Source organism: Haemaphysalis longicornis, unplaced genomic scaffold, assembly GCF_048455015.1.
Source record: "Haemaphysalis longicornis isolate Haplotype H1 unplaced genomic scaffold, Haemaphysalis longicornis Haplotype H1 scaffold_1, whole genome shotgun sequence".
Classification (NCBI taxonomy): Eukaryota; Metazoa; Arthropoda; class Arachnida; order Ixodida; family Ixodidae; genus Haemaphysalis; species Haemaphysalis longicornis.
This window is the reverse complement of record NW_027526203.1, coordinates 17,583,294-17,604,768: the sequence shown is the minus strand read 5'-3', so window position 1 is coordinate 17,604,768 and position 21,475 is coordinate 17,583,294. Positions and strand designations below refer to the sequence as shown.

Here is a 21,475-nt window from a genome sequence, read left to right as displayed (position 1 = left end):
AAGAATGTTTTTGTGTACTTAACGCGCACGGAAAGTGACACTTGCGTGAACTTTTCAGTGATTATACCTTAGTGTGATAGCTGTGGCCCTTAGGACTGAACTAAACTGTGCTGTGAGAAAGTGATTGACTATGATTTGTGATATGAGTGTGGGTCATCGAAGTCAAAGTGGAAGCAGTTTTTCATGAAAAACTCTTGAAGACGGGGGCAAATGTCAGGAGTCAAGGTACGAAGACGGCGGGGACGAAGACGAAGAAGAGATAAGAAGCGAGAAGAAGCCTAGCAAGGATGCACGGCAACTTCTAAGCACTGTTTTGCATGCAAGTTGCACTTAAAGAATTGTTCTAGAAAATTACCTTGAGCACGAATCTCTCTGCATCCTTTTTTTTTTCTTTTTTTTTTCTTTTTGTTCTTCTTCGCTTGTCCTCGGACCCCTTCACCAGCCAAAGTCCCGCTTGGAAGAACTGACTCCACTGGTAGCAACCACCAGGCCTACTGCTGCCCAGCTGGCTGCCGCCACAGCGCCGGCACACAACAGACACCCAGCTTCTACCATGTTATTATAACGCAATAGCACCACACCCGCCTGCGTACACACAGCTACAGAAAACGCAATGCAATTTGACCCTCTCTGCAGACACACAATTCGGACACCCAGCCCCCTGGCAGAAAATTGTAAACGAGCGCCGTAATCTCAAACAACAAGGAGAACCCACATCTTAACTTCCTGAACCCTGGGACCTCTCAAAGAAGCACACCGGTGCCTCAAGTCCCTGGTACAGACTATAACGTCATTATAGACCTCGCAAACGGCTTTGTGTAGCTGCTTTGAATGACTGGCAAATAATACAAAGCATACAACACGCAAGTACGATCCTCGACCACGCACTTAATGCCTAAACAGTGGTGGAACATGGTACTTGGGTTTGGGAGCACTCCCGGAAGCAGGCAAAATTGCCTTTTATAGCAGGCTTGGAGCAGCCAGAAAAGCCTTTTGGAGCAGGTTTGGAGCAGCCATAAAGGCTGTTTGGCAGGGGGCTGGCACAAGCCGCTATCTAAAACACAAACAAAAGCGCACCCAACCATAAGAAGCCATAAAACAACAAAACAAAATCTCCCCCTCTGCAATACCTACGCACCTGCATAGGCCACAGTGTTTCAAGAGACACCTCCCCAGACCTCATGTTCACCTATAACATCAACGATGCCAGATGGTCCTGCCTGAAAGAAATCTTAGGCAGCGACCAATACATCATTCAACTCCACATCCCTCACCACAAAATACAATTAGTAGTGAACTGACATGGCCCGACTAACCGATAGGAAAAAATTTCAGGAAAACTTCCCCACCGACAATCTAGAAGAATGGTCCACCCAGCTTCACACCAAATAATTAGTGATAATTCAAGATAATCCAACCACCGATGCCCATCTTCTCCACCTAGGCCCAAAATGAACTCCTCAATTAAACAACGAAAAAAAACACATCACTGCAAGCAGCAGATTTGCATCGCCAAACTCGCGTTCAAAGCAGAAACCAATGTGCGCCAATGAAGTCAACACAACTGGCCCCAGTTCTGCAATAAACCCCAAGGAACACTGGGAACCCACCCCACCCAGCCCTCGCTCCACTCCCTTGTGGGAGCAAAAGAATACAAATCAACTACGGGTGCATTACCTACAAGGTCTTACACACAAACCCCCCAGGCCCTGAGCAGGACCTCATACAATAACTACGGTCAAACCTGGTTATATCACAAAAAAAACACTTATCAGTTCACTATACGGGGATAATTTGATACAGGTGTGCTATGGAATTGGACGTCATAAAAGCACACACCATTTATAAAAACACTGTATTGATGACACTGCCTTACTTTCACACGAAATAGTCCTGTACCTTCTTCTGCTTGAACAACATGCACTTATGCACACTGTGTGAAGAATCAGAGCAGCTGAGGCCGCAACCTTTCACATTAGCGAAGCACCGCACTAGTGCGAGTGCACGAGTCACCTTGGAGGTTGTGATCAAAGAATCAGTGTTGCTTTCCTCGTTGCACCCACTTTCACTTGAACTTGGTAAGATGTCAGCAATTCAGTGTTACAAAGTGCATATGCAACACAAATAAATCCAAAGTGAAATGGAGAAGGCGTGAGTGCCTGCGGCCTTACAGCTAAGCAAAAGCCAACTTCCACAGCCACTCATAGCATTGATGAAACCAAAAACACGATGCTTCATCCAAGTTTTCGGGCATGGGGCATCATGGCGGTCATATTTTGAGGCTCAATTTGGGCTCTGCGGTGCAGAACGGCACTGACACACGAGTTTGGTGCAATAGGGACGGTTCGGCACAGGACAGTGCAGGTAAATAAGTTTGGCGCTCAATGGTGCTGCAAATGATGCAGCTGTTCCACCCCTGCCCTACCATATAAACATCTGATAAACTAATGGTTGTCTGTCTTGCAGACACACAGCATGGAAGATTTTGGCCTGAAATAAAAAGATAAGCAAGCTATCACCTCAAGACTGAATGAGCAGATGCACTGAGGGAGATGACACCAGGGCTAGGTGCCTGTTGGAAAACAATGTGTACCTGCAATGGAGCTCTCCTCTCTTCCCCAAGCCTGCCAAGGGCAGCAAGCTTCAGCTTCAAGGTGCAGACCCGAGCCACGGAGCAAGAATATAGATAGGAGGCCCTGCAGCTCACTGCAGCGGGTGCGCGACCAGATAATGCCACACTGGCTACAAGACTTCGTAGCTGCAATGGCGAAGGAGAGCGTAGCAGCACTTGATGGACGAAATTTATTCAGGTGCTGCACAGTGACATACCGACCGCAGCAGCTGCCGTCCCGTGACAGATGCCGCTCACATGAACCTAGGCCCAGCGCTTGCGACATTACCTGGCCGCCCTAGCAAGCGTCGTTTCCCCCTCCTGTCTCTCGGTCTTGCTCCGCGACCCAAGCGCAATGAGGTGAAGATAGGAGCAGTGCTTGCACGCCCTCCTCCTTACCTGGTTTCGAGGCAGGCCAGGCAGGGCACCTTGAGGAAGTTGTAGCGGATGAGGGGCAGCACGATGGGCGGCTGGTCCCCATGGGGGCTACCCTGGGTACCCGTGCACTTGAAGAAGAAGCGTGCCGGCTGCACCCTCCGGCACGCCTGGCAGCGGCCCAGCAGGGGCCCCACACTCAGCACATCCGCCCAGCAGCTCGGCTCCTGCACACACGGCACACCGCTCTGGTGGGGCTCCGACAGGCAGAGCCCTGCCAACAGGACAGGGCTAATGGGGTGCACGTGTGCCAACACTTTCCACACATAGCCACACCCCCAAGGATTCAGTCAAAGTACCCAGGTGCAGCGGAGAAGTGGAAGGGGCAGGCCCAAGGCTCGACCAACGTACATACAAAAAACTTGCCATTTCTTTAGGACTACTGTGCCATGACATCCAACTCAAGAGATTTTCGTTTCATGTGTTTAGTTTCGCGCACAACTAGTTCACCCTCCACTGTATACAGGTTATAGCCAGAAGTGCATTGGGAGACATCAACACACCCACTGCGAGTATTTCATCAATTGTCAGAAAGTTGTTGCCTCTGGTAGCAGCAGTTGTGAAGAAGCATCACCAGACTTCTCAAATTATTGTCCCTGTGAATGGCTGGTGCACCAGAAGCAAACTCTACTGATCGCCATGGTGGATGGCAGCACGATACTTGGAATTGGGGGAAAAAAGCACTTCCCAGACTAGCAGGGACAACCTCCCACCTAGTGTAATAGGACTTAGCACATAATGTTCAAACATAAGCAATGTTTGAATACAAAAAAAAAAAAAAACAGACAGCCCCAGCAGGCATTAGACTGCTTCGAAATTCTTGCAACAGGCATTTCAAGTCCTTCTTAGTACGGGTAAAAGTGCGCATGGCTTTATGCCAAAGAGTTCGTCTACACATTGTACATACGAATCTGGCTGCTTATGTCTTGCATACCTGCCTATATTGTCTAAGAGCATGATTAGTAGCGCTAAAAAACAACACATGAGAAATAACACAAGAACAGGCGCTACACTTCCAACTGTTTATTAGCAGAGAGAGACTAGCATCAAACATTTATAACAACTTCAAGACATGCGCAAAGACACCAGCATAGACACGCCACAGTCAACGAAAAAATTTATCTACCGTATAAACCGGAATATAGGTCGAGTTTTTTTCCCAAAAAATCCGCACAAAAGTCACCCCTCGTCTTATATAGCGGTCATTGGCAGAATGTAAATCGTTCTCTGGCAACAATGTGCAAGCGCAGTCCGTCGCCATCGCCATTCGTGTCGGACTACTCTCTCGCACTATCAGGCCTTTATTTGATTTCGCTTTGCTCTAGTTTTTAGTCTTTTACTCGTTTATTGTGCGTGCTTGCGAACATTTCTGTACGTCTCTGTTCCGAGATGAGTGGCGGCAGTCGACGCCAGTTAGCCGCGGCGTTTAAGCTGACGGCGATTGAGTCACTGAGCAGAATGGGAATATGGCGGCGCAACGCCAGTTAAGAGTTTCGGAGAAAAGTGTGCGGTACTGGCGGAGCCAGAAAGCTAAGCTGTGCGCGTGCAACCCCCGAAACCGATCGTTCCGTGGACGTCAAGCGGTGCACCCCCCGAGTTGGAGAACAAAGTGGCGGACTTCGTCCGGGAACTTCGCTCACGATCGCTCCGGAGGCCATGCCAGGACGGGCTCCGCGAACTGTACAATGAGTGGATAGCCGGCGACAACAAAAAGACCTATACAGGCCGGTTGCAACCGTGTCAAGCTGGGTGTCCTTCTCTGGGCAGTCGCTGCCCGACGATATGGTTACAGGAGCGTGCTCCATCACCAAGTGCTCCATCAGCAACGCGCCTGATGGCATGAAAGATGACAGTGCGAAGCAGTCATCCTTGGACGACTCTGAGAGCTCGGACGAGTGACTTCGGCAGGCATAGTGAGTGGCAGTGACGGACGGGCGTCGAAAATAAATATAGACATTGTGAGTGCGCTTCTGTGCCGAATAATTTTTTTTGTCAACTTTTCCCACCTCAAGGTAGGGGGTCGACCTATATACCGGGTCGACCTATAATCCGGTTTATACGGTAGAAACTAAATCTCCGCGCTGAACCATATACAAAAGTTTCACTGACACAACTGCTACCTTTCAGTCTTATGTGATGCGCTTCCAACAGTTCTCTGGCCTTCTGATTTTTGCTTCTGCCTAGTATCTCGATTTCAGAAAATTGTGGCTAACACCTCTTGCAGGATTTGCAATGCATGGTCAAATCTGCGCCATTATTAGTCTTTAAATTTTGCGCCTGCTCCATGAGGCGGTCGTTCAAACATCTTCCAGTTTTCCCCTATAGGACTTTCTGCAGGTGAGGGGATTTCATAAACAATCCCCATTGCGCAATCAACGAACGGCTTGTCATGTCTCTTATTACAGGCCCTCTTTTGGCTATCAGCAGCAATACAAGGGCAGAAATGGCTGAGCTCACCCGGGGCTGGAAAGACAACAGGGACACCGTACCTCATCACAACCTGTCTTAGGTTATGCGAAACCTTGCGAAGGTGCGGAACTACTTCAGGCCACTTTTCCCTTCTTTGTTACGCCCTCGTAGCCAACCAACAAGTCGCTGCACCATATTGTCAAAACTACCTTGCCTCATGTGTGCGCACGACTTACGTAAAGCTGATTCTAGGCAGAGACTAGCAACTGCTAGTTTAGACTAACAACGAACAACTGCTAATTTAGAGTGTGCTAAGTCAAAAGGTAACAGTTCTTTATGGGAGCGAGGTGAGTATGCCCAACATATATGTTCCTGCAACACCTTTATATTCAATCCTAAAAACTGTACCGCATCATCATGAAGGAGCTCATAAGTGAACACCAGGCCTTTCCCAAGGCACTCACCAAGTCTTACGTTTTACCAATTCAGGGTGCGTCACTGAACTCTGTTTGCTACAAACAGTAAGGAAATCATCTACAGTCTACGCTCGTTACAGCGGATCCGGCAACAACGGACTTTCGGTTACAACAGACCATTTCTGTTAGTTTGTTTGGTCCCCATGCATTTCAAAATGGAGTCTACTCTGCTCATAACAGACCCACACAGATCTTTGTCCTTTTTTTTAGCTAGCTCCTTAATTTCGAGTTGCATATTCATACCATTGAGCGGTTTGCACTTATCCAGTCGAGTGGCTCAAAGGGAGCTCGCTGGACATCTCACCACGACCGCCTTGGCCGAGGAGACTACAAACCAGCCATAAATCATCTATGGCATAGATTCTCCATAACCGATAAGTACAAAGCATTCAACACTAGGCAATGCTAGTGTTGAATGCTAGAGCAGACTATCCCGCAGACCCGGCTAGAGCAGACTATCGGCTACAACAGATTAAATTTTAGGTGAAAATTGTTTCGACTGAATGTTTATAGCGGACTTCCACAGGGCCAGCACCCAATAAGCTTTTTCTTTGTTTACTTTGGCTAAAAACTGTTACGTCTGGCAACACTGTTGGCAGCCGGGTTGTTGGCGCAGCCAAACCAAGCCAGTGCCAGTGGTTTCTGTGTGTGCGGCCAGCAGCATGAGCGGCAGGGTAGCTGATTTCCCTGTCGAATAAATTAAGCATATTTAACGCTGTCGAACAGGCGGAAAAACAGACCGGCATCTCCAGAAGTACCGGCCTGCCTAAGCAGATGATCCGCGAGACCGTCAAGTACAAGGCCGAATAAAGAACTCGGGTTCAGTGGAGTTAGGTCTTTATTACTCCCACGCATGCATCGTTCCCGTTCCATTCAGTGAAAAAGGTAAGAAATTCCTCAAGTTGGTTCCCATCCATTGTGTGCAATTTGCCGGCTCAAAAGAAATTCCAAGGCCTGATCTATCTGTGCTAGGAATATACTACATATGATAGGGGCAAGGCACGAACCAATGCAAATACCCTTTTTCTGCACATAGAGGCGACTGTCGAAAGATATGAATGTACTGCTAAGATACGCCTCTAACAAGGTTAAAAAGTTATCAACCGTCATGCCTATGCTGTTCTGAAAGGAAATTGCTCCATTGGCATCAATACATGAAGTTACACTTTCGAAAAGTTCTACGTGAGAAATAGAAAACAACTCTTCTATGTCAATCGAGAACATACACCCTATCAACTGGTTTTCCTTCAAAAATTCGACCACGTCATCAGATTTCTTCGTGTGAAAAGGATCCGCAACCATCAAGCTGTCACTGGTGCATGTCTGCTGTTTCTTTTTTGTGCATGTCTGGATGTTGTCATGAATGCCCAATGCTAGTGTCTGCGAATAAGTGGTTGCAAGTGTAGCGCCTACCCGTGTCTTCTTTCTCGTGTGTCGTTTTTTAGCGCTACTAATCACACTCTCAGACTGTAACCCACAAGCCCAGAAACAAGTTCTCCTGCCTTCATTGGCTTTCATTACATAAAGTTTGCTTTGCCCACAACAAACAACACTTTCCTGCTACAGTTCACTGAGTTCTCTTTTAGTAAGTGGTTTGAGGTACAAGTGAGGGACACGCGCCAATGACCACACTGTTACTAGAGGCACGTTTATAATCTGACGTAGTCTGCATGTGGCACGACCATGCTACATTGGCAAATGCAGGTCCCCCTATAGCCTAACATCATATAACTGCGAACGCGTTTGGAGGCACTTGGCGCGCTTCGACCAAATGGGCATCAAGACAGAGCATGTCTCCATTCCACGCAAACCGCGCAGGATATGTCGACCCGCAATGCACCACGTCAGTCCGTCTGATCGCAGTCGGATCGCATGCGCAGCCATGTGCTCACCTCTTTCATTTGGTGACTTTGACGACAGTCACTGCACTAAATGCGAAACCTCTCGCACGTGCTCCAGCTGAAGCCACTTAGTGCTACTCCATATCAGGTGCAAGCTCGAGTACAAAAGCGCGGAATTTTTTCGCCTAGCATGTTCTAGAGGTCGTGTCGTCGCCGACCGCATCGCTGCTTACCAGTGCACTGGAAACGTCGGAGTATAAACCAACCTTAAGGGCAGCAGCCTTTCTTCCAGCTATTCCGCAATGATTGGTAGCTTGGAGACGCACAGAGTGTGCCGACATGAATGTGCTTAAAAGCGAGCAAACTCAACACTGCGTTTTTATGAGGCTAAGGTCAGAACTGTCACTATGCTCAGAGAATCTGTGCATAATACCGAGCAACCTATTTCCTCTTCCATTATGTGTTCTACAGCGATCACACCACCATAAGCTTCACCTGTGAAAATGCCAGTGCTAGAGTGTTTTCGAAGCAACGAGTTTAGGTGCATGGACAGCACATGGGACTGCAGAACATGCTTTAGGTCCCCACATGCCTTGGGGATCACATGACAACATTAACAGCACAGCAGCTAATGTTAGTGATTGCCAAATCCCTTTCATTTTAGGCCCTCAATGTGAACATGTACAAAGCCGCATCTTCATGGACACTACACATCTTGAACTCTCAAGGCCAAATTTCGGGGCTTGGAGTGCCCTGTAACTGCTGAGAGGTGCTGGAAAGCATTGACAAAGGCTTAGAACTCTTCCTTTTATTTGCTTTTAGAAAAGGTCAAGGTCAAAGGCAACAAGAATAAAAAGTACTGCCACATCACGGCAGACTTGATGGCAAGCGATTAACACGATGCCTAGTTCATTAGGTCAGTTCAAATCTTGTGCAAAGCATGCAGTGCTGCAAATTCCTTCCTGAGATGGTTTTGTGTAGCGTGTCTGCAAGTCTGGCCAGGCAACTGTTACAAAACACCGAGGCTCACAGCCACCCGAAATACTGTGGAGATGCCTACACAACTGCAGTCCAGAAACCCCCAAACGAGGCCTTGTGCACCAAACCTAACATTGAAACTGAAACGTGATGTGCAAGAAACTGAGGGCAGGCCATCATGGTTCGTAGCAAGTCCGATACTAGCAGCACGCCATCAGGCTGGTTCTTTACAGAAGGGGTGACGATGCCTAAAATGAGTTACTACCCGGCCGAAACCGAACTGCACCAAGCCAGGAGTGCAAGAGTGACAGAGTTTGTTTAGAAGGCATCCCTTCTGCCTATTTACTTTCCGCATCAGCCATTATGCAGCAAACTTCACTGTGTGAAGACACATACTAATAGGTACCTTAGCTCTGGTGAGAGCTGTGTTCCCACACTTCACGTTTATCAGCCTAATACAGATTTGAGTGTGCTTCTTTTTCTTTTTTTACCCAGAACGTGTGCAATATAGACGCCAATCTAACCAAGAAAGCACTTTTTCACGTACTCACTTCTGTTACACACAGGAGAACACTCTCGAATGATTTAGAACTTTAGAACTTCATGCCACAAAAGCAACACCAATTCAATCAGGCTTTTGTACAAGATTAAAGCAAGACCATCGCCTTGCACACAGCGTTCTGTACAGTTGGTTAGATATCGGGAAGTGCCTGTACTTTTTATTCTTGCTCCTATTTAAACTAGGGCAAACAATTAGGAACATCCCGTGGGCAAAAAGGGTGCGCAAGGAAGGAGAATGTGACCCCTCCCCTCCTTTCAAAACACGGCGTGCAGAGAAATAAAGAAGCCAACCTTCTCGAGGATGAAGGAACCCTCGCCGCACGCAGCACAGCACACGCGCAGCTTCCCTGGCTGCACACGTTCACAGGGCCGCTTGCAGTAGACGAAGAACAGTGCCTTCTCCGCCTCTGGAACGTTTCGAACAATAGTCACTGAGAAGACAAAGAACGTCTATGCAACAAGTCACCACATTCATTCACTTGTTTCTTCTTCTTCCTCCAACATTTCAAACAGGTACTGACAAAATGCTCAGGCAGCACACCATGTTTCAATGATCCCTGCCACAGTATGCACTGTTAAAAAGTGTCAAAAGGCAGTTAAAGAGGCCCCATGGCACGAGAATGCCTGCGTGCTCGTGTTCCGCAAGGTCTGCTTCCACACCTCAACACCACTCGGCTCCACTGGAACATGTGTATGCTCAGTTTACGTTGCCTAGCTGACCTCCTGATATAAATCCATCATTAATAGACACCAGGGCCTTGTTAACCCAGACTTTGTTATCTTGAAATTTCAGTTGACTCAAAGGTTTTTTACTCCCATGTCAATCGCATCCATGTATTTTTACCTGCTTATCTTGAAAGGCTTCAGGGCACAATTTGGGTAGCTTAAAATCCCACTTTCCAAAGTTCATCAGAACACCACCACTGTGACATACACTGGAGCCCAATATCAAAATGCAGGATTCCAAAGCCGAAAAATGCCTTCATTATGGGTTCAATCAACAAACTTGTATTTAAGCGAAATAAAAAAAGAAAAAGGGAAGAGCATGTTCACTCTGTCTTCCTGTCAGTTTTCATTTGCAAGCTCCTTCATCTCCTCTCTGTAGGGATCTCCCACTAACCTTTCTATGATCAGCTCTGGATTGGTATTTGTTTTGGTTGTGTTAACAGATAGGTCAAGAATCCAAGTTCTTCACTAAGCCCCTTCTGGCAGCAAAACAAAGCAATCCCAACATTACTTCAAAGCAAAGGGATATACAGACTGAACATAAAGAACAGATTGCCCTCTGTTTCCAAAAAGAACACAGCCTTAACCACTGCTACTTAACACTGCTACTCCTGAAGAACAAACTCTGTCATTGTATTTCACTCGCAAAATAAGACATTAATTGGCACAGTTGGTAGACATGCTAAATTTCTGTACCATGCAATTGGCGGATTGGAATTTTTTGTATTTGTGCCCAACTATAAGTGCACTTTTCCCAGAACTTTTTTCCAGATTTTAGGACTTCCAGTCAATGGGGTTTTATGTAATGTGCCGTAATATCATGACATAAGAAGGCATGCTAGAAAGTTTCTGATTCTCTCTGAAAAAGACATCCTCAGCACTTACGAATCTAAGGTGGACATCCTCTCTCATTGATGGATACCTGTCAACTGTCCATCGCTCATCCCCTTCAGATGCGCAGCTAGACAATCGCTTACCTGTCCTTAAGCCCAAAAATTCTCTCATTCAAAAAAAAAAAAAAGGCTCATGTTACTAAAAAAAAAGCTTCCTACCATCTTCTAGAAAAAAAAAGAAAATAATACAAGGCATCATTTGTTTTGCCAACTGTTCAAATTGGCATTACATAGAATTACTAATGCTCATCATCCACTTATTTCCCTTTTCCTAAACCGTCTCAACATGATGATTAAATGGTAACATTGAATGAATGGACTTGCTGTTGATGAAATAGTGTTCCTGGCATCCTCACGACGCCTGCCCTACATTTCCACAGCCTGACCGTAACATACGCCTGCCAGTAGCATGTTTCCTAGACCCGCCGCGGTGGCTCAGTGGCTAAGGCGTTGCGCTGCTGAGCACAAGGTCGCGGGTTCGATTCCCGGCCGCGGCGGCCGCTTTTCTGATGGAGGCCAAAAGCAAAAACGCCCGTGTGTACGAGATTTCGGCACACAATAAAGATCCCCAGGTGGTCAAAATTAATTCGGAGCCCTCCACTATGGCGCGCCTCTTCGCCTGCGTTGTGTCGGCGCGTTAAACTCCACAATCAATCAGCATGTTTCCTAGCCTTGCAGTCTACCGATCTGGGGCCAAACAGTTTAGCCGCCTCCTCTAGCACCCTACAACAGCCCCCGTCTCTCAGGCAGTCCTCAGGAAAAACAGCTTCCATGCAGAAACACTCGAAAATACTCATTTGTCAATGCGAAGAGATACAGAATTAACTCTACGTGTTTTGCCTTTCCTAATATCAGTGAGCATCCAGCGTGTCCATGAGGGAGTCCCTGCCAGTACTGACATCGCTGAATCGCCCGACTGTATATATAAAACAGGTTGGGTGGCTTCTTTTCACCCCACAGTTATGTGTGCCCTTGCGACTGGATCCCTCCCACAAGGTAGGTGTCATATTGACATGAAAAAGCCCCTCTCACTTCACGTCTTCCAATACCTTTTTTTTATAAATTTTTTTTTACCATTAGAGGTTGCGTGACTATCCCCCCGTTGCTATGCGTGTCCTCATGACTGGAACCCTCCCACAAGGTAGGCGTCATTTCATTACATGAAAAAGCCATCTCTAACCCTTTTCTGCTGCAAACATCGAAAGACTGTAATCCCCTTCCCTATGAAAAATGTGACAGCAATCACTACAACAGATTTACTTAAAGCTGCTGAGCAAAACTGCATTGTACAAGCTTACTCTTAGAATTGGTGTATATACAGTTGTGCCATTTTGATCATACTATGACATGCACAGCTATTTTGAGTCTTTGTGTAGTGAGGTGTTCCCATGCTCCTTATTTTTGTTCATTCGAAGTTTAAATACCAATCCCTCTTCAATGTAGTACACTGAGGGCATTCACACACACACACAAAAAGAGAAGAAAACCTGGCGCATAGTTACTCAACCCATACAATAATGATGCCATGGGCACTGCCATCAATGTACTGACTTCTCCTGAAGGTAAGACCAGCCAGAAGGGAGCACACATGCACCAAACCATTGAGGTCTCCGCTCAGGTGTGTTTTGCAACCTGCACCGAGTCCAGGACTCTTTTTTTTTTTTGCCGCTCATGGCCATCTGCATTTGCGATTGATCACCCCCACAGCCACCCCCGTAACGACTCCACTGACTGAAACGGCCAAACAGGGTGCTACAGCCTAATAGATTTTCATCTTAACAAGTTCAGGATAGAAACCGAGATAACACTGCATGTTTCAAGGATAGTCAAGCTCAGCAGAAGGACTGCTACCACTATGAAGTGGCTGCTTGGTCGACCTTCCTGTCAGTAATGATGTATATCTTCAACAATCATTAGCCTGCCCTGTGATACACTTTTTTACTATGGCAGCATTTAAGTGGAGGTCAACACCCAAATGCTGCCAGCTTCACAAAGTTTACAATGGTGGCATCGACTTACCAATGCCTGAACGGCAACTTACACATGCAAGCAAACGAAACGCAATAGAATTCATGTAGCTAATAGTCTACATGGCACACCAGTACATGGTTTTCATTCGTCTGCACTGCCTTCTGAATGTATCAAGTGTACCTCCTGAACACGCATGACCAATTTCAGGAGGGGAATCATCTCGTGGTCCAAAGCTCAGACACGCATTGTACAATTTAACAAAAAGACCAGTCTGCATCTTGCGTGGTACCCCGATTAATGAGGAATCTTTCCCCATCAGACCCCACTTGACAAAAAAAAAAAAAAAAAAAAAAGAAAGAAAAAAGAAAAGAAAAAGAAAAAAAATGAGGCCCCTCTTCCTGGCCCTCTAAACATAATGACACGTGCCATAGAGTGGGAATTGGTGCGAAAGGTTGCTCCCAGGCTTCCTACTGTGCCTGTGGGACTCGGCCTGTGAGAATACTAATGATCTAACAATGGTCAACAGCATGTTGTCGCGCAAGCTTCCTACACACTGCTTCAACAAGCACCAGCGTAGCAAACAACATCTTTTGAGGACATATTCTTGCTGAGAATACAAATCCCAATCGTATCTAAAAGGCCAGAAAAGAAAAATATCAAAAAATACACCGCGTGCCTTTGCTGCGCTTGCTTAAGTCTGTGAAGAAACACAATGATGATGCAGTGCAATGTATCAAATCCATACCGAACATTACATGCATCAATAGAAACATTACAGCCCCACCCACTGAAAGAGCAGCCAATGTGCACCACTGGTGCTTGCTAAGTACCTGGTTTTGGGATTAGAAGCTCACAAAGAAAAAAACAACAAAGGCATCAGCAGACGGCCAAGCATGTACTGCCCTATGGTTGCACACGTCCAGCCACCAAAGGGGTTGACGCGCCTCTCGCACCCCTGCCCCCCTTGCCTGTCTGGCGGGCCAAGTGCTCCTCCTGGCTGAGCTGGGAGGTGATGATTCCTTCCCCGAGAGGGCAGCACACCTCAGCACCCACGACCACGGCCTCGTCGGGGCCGGCCGAGCGCACCGCGTGCACGGTCGTCTCCTCGTCCATGTTGTATTCCTGCAAGGAGAGGGCAACGCCTTTACACCGAGCCCTCCTCTTACCTGTGGGCCGGCGTGCTCAACCCACTCTGGCTGCACGCAGCACACAAACTCCATTTGCACCTAACCTCAAGAGTAACCTGCCCCTGTCAAGCTCTCGCTTACGTTTAGAGTGTTCACATATAAATAAACATGTACAATAATTTTGGGTGTTTTTCACCCCAAAGCTACCCTTGGCATTTGCGACCACCTGGGGATCTTTAACGTGCGCCGAAATTTTGACACACAAGCGTTCTTGCTTGTCCACTCCGTCCGAAAAATGCTCAGAGTGGCTGAGACGGAACCAGTCTTTTCAGGTTTAGCAGCACAACACCTTACCCACTAAGACACTGCAGCAGCTAAACCTAGGAGATTGCGCTAAATCCAGTGCAGAGACGCAACATTCGTGGTTGGGCTAAAGAGCAAAATCGATTTCGGCCGTGGCTTTATGTGGGATAAACAAATTTCTGTTGCCCAAGTGCACGGCACTTCGCACATCATTCATGTGAGCCCTTTTTTTTTTTCTGGTAACCCAGTTTGTGCGGAACAATAACGAATACTGCCATGCTATTCGGCAATGTCAAATGTTGTCCCACACTGCTCCATTGGAGACTAAAGAATAGTTTTGCATGAGCAAACTTTCATCTATGCACTGTAAAATAACCCCGGAATTTTTTTTCACTTTAAGGAGTCTTTATGTTCTGGTAAGGTAATTTTCGTGTTTTGCTTTATTTTTACTGTTACAACGCAATAGCCAACTGTTTTTTCGGACTCCAAAAATTCGGACTTCCTGGATATTCCGGACTTTCCCAGAGGAACCACCAGTTGACCCATTGAAGCAATGCATATGAGACATAGATATTTCAGACAAAATAAAGCCAAAAGTTCAATTTTTCAGGCAAAATTTCCCGCGACTGAGCCACGGTGCGACTCCAGGTCTATGCCATTTTGAATCCTAAGCCACTTGGCTAGCTGCGGAATGGATGGGTTTAATACCTCGGACGGCCGCCGAGGTAACAAACTTTACCTTGGAGGCCAAAGTTTGCATGTAGTCTGCAGCGGAAGCGATCTCGAAAGCTGGAAACGAATAATACAGGGCCAATTTTTTTACACCACTTTTTTAGGCACCGGTTGACGCTGACTTACAGTAAACATCATCATAAGGTTTGTCCGGAAATCACTTGAGTCTTCTTCAGTCCTATTTAAATAAAATGAAGTTTGTTTTTGCGACTCGCGAATTTTTCGGACTGCTCATTTATTCGGACTATTCTTCGTTCCCCTCCAGGTCCGAAAAATTGGTCGGCTACTGTACTTCCAAAACCCCGAAATTATGAAATGCTGCCCATAAGTCGCAATAGAGTTGCAGATAAGGCACCGTTCACTCACATCAGCTTCAGTTTTTATGGCCAAGAACACAATTTGTGAAAAAAGGTAGGCTCCCTTCAAGGGCATTAAGAACCCTGGGGTACCAAGAGCACCCTCACCCCACCTTGTAGATGTCCACGATCAGTGTGGATAGCCCTTGGATCAAGTGGGGCTCAGTCAAAAAGACAAAAATGGGCCAAACCCCTAAATGTTTACTTTCTTCTTGTTTCTCCAGATATTGCTCCAACTTGTCCATAATACCAGCCCGATACTCTGGCTCTTGCTTAGGTGGACAGCGTGGCTGCAAACTACTTCAACTGCAACCAGTCGGAAGCCGCAAAAATGCTACACACAGCTGATGCCACGCTAACGATTGTAGGGGAAGCCACTTTAGTATGTGAGAATGCAGTTCAACAGAAACTCAGCCAACAGAAGAAAGCAAGCTTCCAGACAAAATATCAACATGAAGTCAGTCTATCCTAAACAGTGCTTGACAACACGATGACGAGGAAGAGGGGACATAAGGCGGCGCTGACTCTCAACTAAATCTGTATTCTGAAGAAAACACACATATATACAAACATACACCACAAGTGTCTCTACACGACAAAACTACACAGCAGTGTGCCAATAATCTTATCGTAGCCCACTCCCCCCCCCCCCCCCCCCCCACAAAGAAAAACAATCACCTAAGTCATCGTCTTTGACAGGAAAGCAAATTTCTTACTGTACAGTGTCACAGAAGCATGGCTAATGAACTTCCCTTCACTCTAGCCATGCTTCTGTGACACTGTACGATAAGGAATTTGCCTTCCTGTCAAAGACGATGACTTAGGTTGTTGTTTTTGTTTTTCTTTTTTTTGAGGGTGTGGGCTACAATAAGATTGTTGCCACACTGCTGTGTAGTGATGACATGTAGAGACACGTGTGGTGTATGTTTGTATACATGTGTGTTTTCTTCCGAAATACAGATTTAGTTGAGAGTCAGCACCCTTATGTTTGTATATATGTGTGTTTTCTTCCGAATACAGATTTAGTTGAGAGTCAGCGCCGCCTTATGTCCCCTCTTCCTCGTCATCGTGTTGTCAAGCGCTGTTTAGGATGGATGGATACCAACTAGGCCAGCTGTTGATTCTGATGAAGTCCGCCCACATGTTGGTTTTCGAATGATATACTGCACAGCTTTCCTGGATTCATTATAGGCCATAACGAAACCGTCCTCCACCCAGTAAGTGAGAAACAAGTTCGAAACCAGCCCCAAAAGTCTCTGAGCTCGTACTTTCTGCCCCTCTGAAACTTCTCCATTCATTGGAAATTTCCTTTTTAATGTTTTTTTTGCTTGAACTGTGAGTACATCAGAGTACAATACAAATCGACCCAATACAGCTCAATCATCCACCAAGGGGGCTGTATGCACAGACACCAGGTCATCGCCAGCGAGAGAGTGCAATATATATTGGGCAAAAAGTTCGGAGACACCCACTGCACTGAAGGGAGGGCCTCGCCCTACCATGCATATCAGGATCGTTGTCACCAAGGTAGCACAAGCATTTTCGAAGGAAAGCAGCACTGTTTTTCTTCAATGTATTAAGTAACGACTTGCCCATAAGCAAACCTTTCAGCCCAAGCATCTTAACCAGTGGTGCAAGTGGCATCAGGGAACCAGGCTGCTGTGAACGGTGGTAGGATTCTCAGCAACATCACGTAAATGATGCCAGCCTACAGCCCACAAGCTAACGTAGCAACACTAAAAAAATACCCTGGACCAATTTAACCGCAAAGCTTAAAACACAAACGGCACCAAAAATCAAATGAGCACTGAGCGTATCAATTGGACATTTTTTTTTGCATTCACAACTCATCGAAATGCTGTTTTCTTTTTGTTTTTTTTTCAGAATGAAAAATACAAGAGTGAATAAACGAGACAAAGAGTAAACTTTATTATACAGTACTGATGACTGTTAACCAGAGTGCATTGCCTCAGGAGGCAACACACAGGAACCGTAACGAACAGCAATCATAATCGCACCCAATTATGGCCAAGAGGCTGGAATAACTGCCCAGCCATCATGCTGGAAGAAAAAGTTCAATGGGGAAGAGGGGCAGCGAGGGTGTGCTTGCCACCACCACTGCCAGGTATTTTAAAGGATTCATAAAATGTCACGTGCGCACTGGCCGAGACAGCAGCCCAGGAGGGTGCAAATTTCAGAGACGGGATTGCAGCCCCACTTGGAAGAATGCCCTGCCTAGAAGGCAACCACGAGGTCATAATGAAGAACACACACTCCACGCGCACTCACGCACTTGCTTGAGCATTTCGTTTCTTCAACTCCCGTTCTCTCCCCCCTGCCCTGTTTTCCTTCCGGACCATGTACTGACTGGTCCAGCTTCTGCTTTGCACTGATGCGTGCACCACAAGCAAGGTCTGGCAGAAGAACTGCGGTTTTACACACGGCTGCCTTCATTTGCATATACGAAGGCGATACACCGGGCAGCAGTGCAACGAAGAACTTTGCCGAATGGTTAAACGTGCATTAATTCACAACACTGCCACCACGTTTTGACAGCGTAGCGGGCACTCATGACATGCATCCTGGGCAAAAAGTATTTTGAAAAAAAAAAAAAACGAAAAACAAATTTGCGACAACAATGCATTAACATGACTTCGTGAATGTTAATACACAATTGTTTTTCTGCCTGCAGTAGTGACCTCAGACCTTTACAGTTGCTGGGAATGCTTCTGTAATTCTGAATTGCACCCGTGAGCTGTCTCAGTGAATGGCGCGCGTTGGTAGTCCGAAATAAGTCACAAACCTTGTCAGCCCACTCAGCCCAATTAGAGCAGAAGCCCGTCAAACAAACCAAAAATATCTCGGGCATCATACACACAGCGATTTGCACCTCCTGTTTCTTAATGAGGAGCTTTCCTAATGTTGACGGGGACTCGTGCGCTGCTCTCGTCTCACGTTACAGACGCAGCGACTTCAAAAGTTTCGGCACAGGCTGTGCACAGTAATAAACAAAATGCTGACAGCGTGTGTAACACGATAGCTTCGAATTTGAGATTCAACGTGCCCAAGCTTCAGGTGCGCCACAGTTGAGGGTCGGGCCTTAATTCAGACAAGCTGAGGCGCTTCAGCGCCGGCCAAAATCTCTTCCACATGGGCCCTGGTATATATTATATCTCCGAGACAAATCATTACTACGAACAACACCCACAAGGAAAGCATGTCGCGGACGCGACCACCACGAAGGCCGTACGCACAAAAGGGTTTCGGCGCGAACCGTGAGCAAAAACTCGTCGTTCACCTTGATAGACACTTGATCGAAGAGCTCTTTGCCTGCGAAGATCACTCGAATTTCTTCGACAGGCAGGGAAAGGTGCTCGGCCAGCCGTTCCTTGAGATTTTTGACGGTCACCTCTCGTGCCAGCCTCAGCGGCACCACCAAGTCCGCCGAGAAGCGTACGTTGATCGTGATTTCGTTCATTCTGACATTAGACACGGATGTTCTCCTAAAGAACGCCAGGAACGCTAGCCGACGCCACAGGAACAGCGCGAACGCGTCGACGAACGCACGCAAGGCGACGACGCCAACCGCCATCCAGCAGCCTCCATTCGAGCTCTCTTGTTGCTGCTGCTATGACGGCTAGAGCGATAGCAGTGCAAGAGAGAGCCATGAGCCCATGAGGCTTCACGGGTGAAAGCGACTTGCACACTAACGAGCGTCGCTTCAGTTTAGGGAGCAAACGGCGCATACAACATCGTATTATCACATACTTTGCTAAAATCTAGCGTCTAGTTTCCAAGATGGGCTTTTTTCGGAGACGCGGATCCGGTTGTCTGCACGCGTATTGCACGCTGATGATAATGATCAGGAGCCTTTAGCCCCTTTAGCGCTAACAACATGGAGCGATTTTTCCAGCCGAACCGAAGTCGCTCGCCGAGGCAACCACATCGACCATGACAGCGACTACTTTTCTTTCCTCCGTGCAGCTATATACCATTTTCCTTGCTAGACATGGAGGAAAGAAAAGTTTCTTCCTCCATGTTGCTAGAGGTGGGCGCCGCCATTTGCTTTTTCTGACCAGACGCTAGCGCCGCCTATGAAGCGACCGCCGAAACCTCTGCGCTGTGCGCCGTTCTTTGCGTGCGTCTGCTCGGTATCCGTGCATTACCGAGTAAACCGTAGTGGTTTGGCGTTAAGTTAGCGGTTGCAGTGCTTGTGTGTGTGTGTTCTGTTTTGTTTTCATCATCTGCGGACGGATTTTAGGTCCTAATTTGCTGCCAGAGCGGGAAATTCCGACCCCGGCTGTTGCGAGCAGCAGTAGCAGTGTGGTGGTGGTGCCGGTGGTGCTCCGCAGTTCCGCGATGCAAACGTACCGGTATGGCACCGACTGACATAGAAATCGATATCGGGGAGTAAATACGTGTTTTCGATGTCACCGTGCTTGTTATGTTCACCGATTAGTCATGTTTACGGAAGCGCGGACGTCGAATGCGGAGCGCGCACAGCATATGTGGGTCACGGTGATCCGTGCTCGCGATGGACTTCAGACGAGGCGATTGCTACGCTGTTGACATTGCGATGCAATATAATCTTTCTTAACTAGACTTATGACGGTTACTGACGAAACGAAATTACCCGGGCGGAAAAATAACACGACCGCACAACCAGTCAAATTACTATTTCAAGGTTGAGCAAAAGGGTTGACGTTCGGGCGAGTTAATATTGGTTTATCATGATCGTGATCATGATTGACTATAACTCTGCGCAGCGCATGTGGCCTGTCGCTCGGAGCCCACCTTTGTGAAACCGCTGCTTGCACCACAAATGCTTTCCGCGACCAGTAGTAACTGTAATTGTAATACTTTAATTAGATTCCGCGGCAACGCAAAAGGATTAGAAGCTTTTCCTTTTACGGTAACGGCGTGGTGAACAGGTTGAGCTATTTTCCAAATGCAGCGTTCACGCGTATCTCGAGCTGCGTTTCCACATTTGGCTGCCTGCTTATCCTGCTATCGACCAGCAGCTGTGCGATGGAGAAAGTTATCCTTTCATATCGTTTGACAGTGTAATGCGTTTGCCTGAAAAAAAGTAAACAAAACGCCGTGATTTTAAAGGTTAGATTAGATGAAAAGGGAATTGTTTAATGCTAATCGGCTGTAATGACCAAACAATATATGATATTTTAAATTGACTACAAGGAACCATAAGTTATTGTAGTGTTGTATATTGTATCGGCGCTCGTGGAAGATCCCCAAGTGGTCAAAATTAACCCGCAGCCCTCCACTATAGACGGCACGCATCATCACCCATGAAGCGTCGGTGCGTTAAACACCATAATGAATTAATGAATGAATCAATCAACCAACCAATCAATGCTGTATTGTAAAGGATGAAGTTGCTTCTAACATTTCAGGGGGTTCCGTTCCCTGTCGCAGCTTTGCGTGTGATAAATGGATTTTGCTCCGTCTGCTTGCCGTCCAAGTGCACCCAGCAAACCCTGGAGTTGGTCGTTGGTACAAAGTCGTTGCGATTTATCAACGGAATCCACCGATATGTCAACTCGGTGTGCGTCGGGAAGCGATGCCGCAAAAACACGCCGCAACCGCACTGCATTTTTTTCTCCAGGCAGTGTCGTGCACATGCGTGCTGTCAGCGACTGTTTCTCGCTTTCTCTGGTTGTTCAATAACCCACCACCGCGCAGTGCTGACCAAGCGACGTTTGCGTCTTGAACGGCATCGCAGCATTCGCTAAAACAGTTGAAAGTTCCGCAAAAACTAAGCACACGGTGCGAAATACTCCTGACCTACGCAGCGGAGCACACCGAGCCGAGCATGGGCGCCGAGCGATGTTAGCACATGTTAGCAGCCCAGCGCGTTCAGGCAACGCTGGACGGCCGCCAAGAGAACTGGTTTGAGAGTATTCTCACAGGTATTCTCCTCCTTTCCCGGCTGGTTATGGAAAATTGTATAGTGCCGTCGGCCCCTGGCGGCGGTGGGACGAACCGCTCCTAGTGTGGCACGGCCGGGCTGGAGGAGCGGCGGGCGCGCACTTTCATAC

At 47.2% G+C, this 21,475-nt stretch overlaps 1 protein-coding gene across 2 annotated transcripts in view; it reads right to left on the bottom strand.

Annotated features, from left to right (window-relative positions):
• Window positions 1-19,201, bottom strand: part of LOC144175323 (E3 ubiquitin-protein ligase parkin-like) — a 96,338-nt gene extending 77,137 nt beyond the window's left edge. The window contains exons 1-4 of one of the 2 annotated variants that reach the window (XM_077704413.1): window positions 18,718-19,201; window positions 13,870-14,023; window positions 9,603-9,718; window positions 3,011-3,213 (exon numbers count right to left, since the gene is read on the bottom strand). In XM_077704413.1, the coding sequence (XP_077560539.1) occupies window positions 3,011-3,213; window positions 9,603-9,718; window positions 13,870-14,023; window positions 18,718-19,011 (767 nt within the window). In that variant the 5' untranslated portion in view covers window positions 19,012-19,201. The remainder of the gene's footprint in view (window positions 1-3,010; window positions 3,214-9,602; window positions 9,719-13,869; window positions 14,024-18,717) is intronic. The other variant, XM_077704407.1, reaches the window with a different exon arrangement.
• Window positions 19,202-21,475: the final 2,274 nt, after the last annotated feature.